Source organism: Oryzias melastigma, linkage group LG13 (genome assembly GCF_002922805.2).
Source record: "Oryzias melastigma strain HK-1 linkage group LG13, ASM292280v2, whole genome shotgun sequence".
In the NCBI taxonomy this organism is placed as follows: domain Eukaryota; kingdom Metazoa; phylum Chordata; class Actinopteri; order Beloniformes; family Adrianichthyidae; genus Oryzias; species Oryzias melastigma.
In genome coordinates this window covers 17,119,720-17,125,719 of record NC_050524.1, presented here as the reverse complement: position 1 = coordinate 17,125,719, position 6,000 = coordinate 17,119,720, and the positions used below count along the sequence as shown (strand labels likewise).

General features: G+C 39.9%; 1 protein-coding gene across 2 annotated transcripts in view; it reads right to left on the bottom strand.

Moving 5' to 3' along the window:
• The window catches only part of pde9al (phosphodiesterase 9A like), a 12,022-nt gene extending 6,498 nt beyond the window's left edge, over positions 1 to 5,524 (bottom strand). The window contains exons 1-14 of one of the 2 annotated variants that reach the window (XM_024278067.2): positions 5,171 to 5,524; positions 4,691 to 4,861; positions 3,585 to 3,655; positions 2,235 to 2,312; positions 1,995 to 2,038; positions 1,857 to 1,911; positions 1,648 to 1,718; positions 1,470 to 1,557; positions 1,307 to 1,388; positions 1,153 to 1,227; positions 976 to 1,062; positions 752 to 856; positions 549 to 631; positions 101 to 257 (exon numbers count right to left, since the gene is read on the bottom strand). In XM_024278067.2, the coding sequence (XP_024133835.1) occupies positions 101 to 257; positions 549 to 631; positions 752 to 856; positions 976 to 1,062; positions 1,153 to 1,227; positions 1,307 to 1,388; positions 1,470 to 1,557; positions 1,648 to 1,718; positions 1,857 to 1,911; positions 1,995 to 2,038; positions 2,235 to 2,312; positions 3,585 to 3,655; positions 4,691 to 4,759 (1,065 nt within the window). In that variant the 5' untranslated portion in view covers positions 4,760 to 4,861; positions 5,171 to 5,524. The remainder of the gene's footprint in view (positions 1 to 100; positions 258 to 548; positions 632 to 751; positions 857 to 975; positions 1,063 to 1,152; positions 1,228 to 1,306; positions 1,389 to 1,469; positions 1,558 to 1,647; positions 1,719 to 1,856; positions 1,912 to 1,994; positions 2,039 to 2,234; positions 2,313 to 3,584; positions 3,656 to 4,690; positions 4,862 to 5,170) is intronic. The other variant, XM_036215034.1, reaches the window with a different exon arrangement.
• Between the last annotated feature and the right edge of the window lie 476 nt (positions 5,525 to 6,000).

Here is a 6,000-nt window from a genome sequence, read left to right as displayed (position 1 = left end):
ACACACACATTTAAAACATAAAAAAATATTCAAGTTGACATTGAATATCCAGGACATTTCTTGTCACTTCTAGTAAAACTCCCCAGGTTTCACATCCCACCTGTCGGATCTTTTTGAACGCTTCAGGATCCACGTTGGCAAAGATGTTGCACTCGGGAAGCGAAAGGATCTGGAAGGCCACGGCACAGTGATGGTTCTCCAGTGGGGAGATGTCGTTGTAGCGCACTGCCAGCTCTGTCCGAGCATTGATTTGGTACCTGATAGATGGACGACAGCGTTTAAATGGATGACTTGTAGATGGCCGGATAGTCAATTCTCTGGGATTTTCTCCTGATAAGAGAGATTCTCACCAGCTTGAAGCCAATCCATAAACAACATGATTATCTTAATCCGGTTGTTTTCATACCTGATCTCGATCCAAGCTGAACTAGTTTCACAGTTCATCAACAACAATCTTGTGTAGAGGGTGTCAAAACATGATGGGGGTCAATAAGCCCTTGCACTGCAGTGCCTCTCAACACTTTTACTAATAGAATAGTGAATCTTACGTGTTGTTGTAACCAGGGTGGTCCAGGTCATGGCACACTGCAGCTGTCATTAAAATTCCCAGATTTGTGAGCGTAAGCTTGTCCTGCACAAGGAGAGGTACTGTCAGGACAAGCAGAACTTACCGTGGGTAGAAGGTGTGGATCATTCAGATGAATAATACCCTAAAGAGGCATCCATACACATAAAGACATAGGCCCAATACCTGCAGGTTGCAGAGGTGGATCATGCCATACATCATTTGACTAACACAGAAGCAGTGGCGAAAGTTATGGAAGGGGTTGTTACGGTAGTTCTCCTGAATTGCCAGCTGTAAGACAGATGATTACTTATTTAAGTGTTGAAAACTCATTATAATTTTTTTTACATGTTTGCCACTCCTTTCAGGTAGTACAACTACGGTTTTGGTCAAATGCAGTGCAACCATACCAGCCAGCGCTTCAGTGTGATGGGGTTCATGTTAAATTCCTTCACTAGGCCCAAGTCATGGTACATGTACTCTAGACAACTCAGCATCTGCAGCCACCAAGACAAAGAAAGGGGAAAAGCTAACAATTTGTTACTTGGATGGTGCAGAATAGGAATAGATGATGAAGATCAACAAACCTCATTGTGTTCCCAATGCCAGACATCAAATGTTGGCTTCTTTAGCGCATCAATGGTCTCTTGAGAGAGTGTGTACTGTATGTTCCACAACAGTATAGTCATTAGAATATAGAATTTCTTTAAAGCATCAACAGTCTGCATGTGTCCTAGATACCTTTGGGTAACTGGGAACATCTCTTCTTGGAGTGACCTTCCTGCCATCGTCCACGAGGGTTGATTTGCAGGGACAGTTTACTCTGTGATGGTAACAGACACCTTAAACAAAGTCATCATCTCACGATATTCAGCACTCTGCTTTTTGAGGGACTCCATGTCACCTGCCACCATGTCTCGCGCTCATCTCATCTTGGAGTTTCTTCAGATCATTTTTGCACTTCTCAATCTCCACAACTTTAAGGCCTTCCACTAAAGAAAGACAAATGAATGGTGCTTTGCGACCAAGACATACTTGGTTATCATGGTTCTGGGCTGTTCTTCACTGCCTCCAAAACTCACGTTCCACTCTCTTCTCCAACACTGCCAGTCGGTTGGTGACCTCAGTCTTCAATTCCTTTATCTGAAAAGCTCTATGAGGGAAAAGCAAAAGCAAGAGAATGGATTACTGGAAGTTTTTTGTGTCGGACTGACCTCCCAAGGGTCGACTTTGTGAGAGCAGACTGCGTGACTGTTGGGAGGGCTTAAGTCACAACATAAAAAGGTGTTACCTGCTGAACTGCTCGGCCACATGGGACAGCACATTCTCAACCAGGTCTTCCTTGTCTGCAAACACAAAAAACCCAGACTTTGAACCTCATTACATTGTCAGACTTTATTATGAAGGAAAAAAGCAGTAGAAACTCTACCTCCGGGATGACTAGCAGACAAAGGGACAACTTTATACAAAGAGCTGTGAAAGAATCAAATGATCAGGCATTGGAATTACAAATGACCTCTTTTGTTGTCTTCTTGCAAAGATGTGCATTTTCAAATGGGACAAAAAAAAGAATAAAATAAGAACCATATCAATGAAATAATAACAATGAAGGTGCTACATACTAACTGTCTATAATTTTTACTTTTAACTATGATGGAATGTATGTTACTTCGGAGAGTTGGCAGGCATGGTAGGATCAATGGAGACCATTGCACCCTCTGGATCCACAAGTGTGATGGCCGTATTCCTGTGATCAGAAGAAGAAACTACATTGTCTTTCAGTCTAATTCATAGGTATTTACACTTTTTTTAACTTAAGTTTAATTGGCTGGATGCAGGAACCCTGTCTTCACTTCCCAGGAGGCGGAATGAGCTTCATCCAGTGAGGGTCCTTAGGCAAGACCCTTCACGCTACTGCCTAACTATAGCCTCATTTCCACTGAGCAGTCTGGTATGGTCTGGTAAGGAGTAGTACGACACAGATAAGTTAATTCTGGCGAGCATTTCCCCTCAGTTAAGCCTTGCTTCCACTAAGCGGTTTGTTTTCACGGCACACGCGTGCTGTAGACCTTCTCATTGCGTCATTGTCGACAACTAGTAAAGCAACAACAATGGAGAGACAACAGCAGCTCGTCTTTTTCTTGCTTTACTTTTTGTATGTTGTCTGTAACAGGAATCTAATGTTGTTTGAAAGAAGATTGTGGGCGGCTACGAAGAATATCGCTGTAAAGAGGAAAAAGGAAATGCTAGCTTAGCGCTATACTGGCGCTTTCTAATGTCGTCTTCACTTTCTGCCAATGAGTGGATGGCTACAGCCACTTCTGTTCGTTCTATTTTTCTATGGACCTACAATGGATAGACTAATTGACTGTTTAATGGGTCCATTTAACAATGGAAATGCTCAAAATACCGGACCGTACTGTATCGCACTGCTCATTGGGACTTAAGCCTTAAATGGCTTAAGTCTGTGTCTCCCTGTGCCAGTCCCAAGCCTGGATAAAATTCAGGGTTGTGTCAGAAAGGACATCTGGTGTAAAACTCTACTAAACCACCTATGCAAATTAGTGAAAGCTGTTTTTCTGGGGCGACCCCTGATGGGATATGCCAAAAGGTTAAAAAAAACAGTTTTTAACGTATAGTGTTAAGGACAAAGAGAGCAAAACGGGCTTGTTACAAACAACAATCAACACCTTTACAGTTTGTTTTTCATTACATTGATGCTGACGTGTGCTTGCCTGTGCTCCACTTTGATTTACACCTAACCTGTTGCCTGCTTCGGACAAATATATTTTCACTGGCGAAAGCACAGGAGACTGGAGCACAGCACAAAATGCTGCTTTTGTCATTCATCGTTGCTTTCTTTGATGTGCCCGGCTAATGCAGCCTATCCTTTTGATCACCGCTAGACGTGTTCGATATTCATCATCACTGCGTTGCTCAGCCTTCATTTGTATTTGTGCTGCATTTTTCCAAAGCAATGTAAATGTAAAACCAAGACAAAAAAACAAAACAAACAAACCTGGGAATATTAGATGAGGAACACAGAAGCTCTTTGATGTCACACGGACTGCAGTGCCGACTGAACAACACCTGAAATATAAATATTGCTTTTTCATTTGATTGGTAAGAATAAATGGGCTTGACTACCTTCTTATTTTCAATACATTGTTGTCTGTAAAGTTTAAATAGAATTTGGGAGGCTTTTAGATGCTATTGAAACATTTTCATCAATTACAAATATAATTGCCAATTTAAAAAAAAACTGTCCCAGCCGGGAGGCTCGCTCCAGTGAAACATGTCATCTGCAGCCCTCTACTTGAAACACACTCTACCATCAGATCAGCAAGTGTTCCCTTGACATGATGCTAAAGCTTAGGAGCATCTGGTGTGACTGTTCAGTTCCTCCACTGTAAGCAATCATCTGTTTACTGCTAAGAATTAAAGTGTTGGAAAAATTAACATGTATTTTTTGTTTTTCCGAATTTCTATTTATATAAATGAAAGGTGGTGTAAGCATTTTACGAGGAGGTGTTTGCTTCTGTCAGTAACACCTACAATTTTAGCTCCAGCTGAGGTGGGGGTAATCTGCAGGGAAAAGCTGCTGTTACAGCTCAGATATGGGTTTATAAATAGAAATGCTTCATTATTAGGCTTGTTTGGAGTTCATTTTGAAACTATATCCCATGCAAATACACAATCAATCTACGCTAAACATCTAAAAGGATTTCAAATTACTACTAAACTCACACAAGTTAAAACATGATTATACTCCAACAAAACAGTAAAAGAAAGAGCTTTTATTTATACTTTTTGCATTGTTCATAATAATAAATGTGTTTTTATAAGATTCTGATTGTTTATTCTGCATGGTTATTGTTTTATTTTTAATTTGACAATCACTGCAATCATATTAGTTTAATTAAGCCACACCTTACTATTAATCTGAAGTCTTTCCTACATCCAGTATCAGAGTGTTATTCAAACTAATATACACAAATTGCTAAGCATGCAAAAAATCTCTACATACTATAAAGAGTCTCAGCCAGTGTACTCAAAATTAGTAGAAAAAATCTATCAAAAAATGAATTAAAATGAAACATGTAGTAAATAAAAGTAAGGACGCACCTTTTGCATTTTCCCATTCACATCCAGGTAAATGGTTCTGGGGGCGTAGCAGGAGGAGCTGGAGCCCATAGTAATCTGCCTCCTCTGCTAGCACTCCCACCAAGCTTATAGTTGGAAATTTTGATATATCTCAAGAGCCAGCAATCAGGATTTTACTGTAGCAAGATTCTGCTGAGTAAAATATGACAAAATGCTATTAGAGACAGTCATTGATGTGAAATAAAGAGCTGTTTTAAATATTAAATGAATGGAAATCAACATAAGCAACAGTTTCTTGTAACACAAAACATGCAAAAGTAGAGAATGCTTACAAAACATGAACTTTTGCTGTCTGCAAATATTTATACTGAAACATAAAATGATGTCCCCTCAATATATAAAAAAATAACCTTCCCCCCACTTAAAAAACAGAAACAGGTTTTTCAAATGTATGTACAGAAAAATATTGGAAAGCATCAGTGCGCCAGTTGTTCAACTCACAATATCAGCGATGCGTCTTCCCCCGCAATGACTGGAAGTGATGTCCTGTGTGCTGAGAGTGCAGCTGACTCACTCACACACAGTAGCTTAGACGCAAACAAGCCCATGCAAATTGAAACCTGTGAGGAGGAGAGGATGGTTATGAGTGATGGAGCTGGTCATGAAGGGCATGTGATGGATCTGGAGTGCTGGTGACAAATGTAAACCCCACACCGGTTGCTATGGTGCTGTTACCATGTCAACTTAATAGATACGCTACCATTCAAAAGTTTGGGGTCACCCAGACAAGGTTGTACTTTCCATGAAAAATTGCACTTTTATTTATTAGAAATTGTACAATAAACAGAAAATATAGTCAAGCCATTGAAAAGGTTAGAAATAATGATACTAATTTGAAATATTTTTTTTCCTTCAAAATTGATTTTGTTTCAGCATTTTTTCATTTGTTCTGCATCTCACAAGTGTTCTTCTGTGTGATCCAAAGACCTCAACCTTCGATTAGTTCATCTATAACACTTTTAACACTATATTATAACACTTCTCTAATGTCTGTGTTCTTTTGCCCATATTCACCTTTTTTCTTTTGTTAGTCAGCTTCAGGAATGTTTTTTTCTTTGCCAGCATCCCATAGTCGCCTCCTTACTGTAGATGTTAGTACTGGCATTTTGTGGGAATGAAGTTGCCAGTTGATAACCCTATGAGGGATCTATATCTCAAAATGTACTTATCTTCTTGCTCAGTTGTGCAGCACGGACTCCCACCTCTTTTCTACTCTGGTTAGGGCCTGTTTGTGCTGTTCTCTAAAGACAGTAGTACACACCATTGAAGGA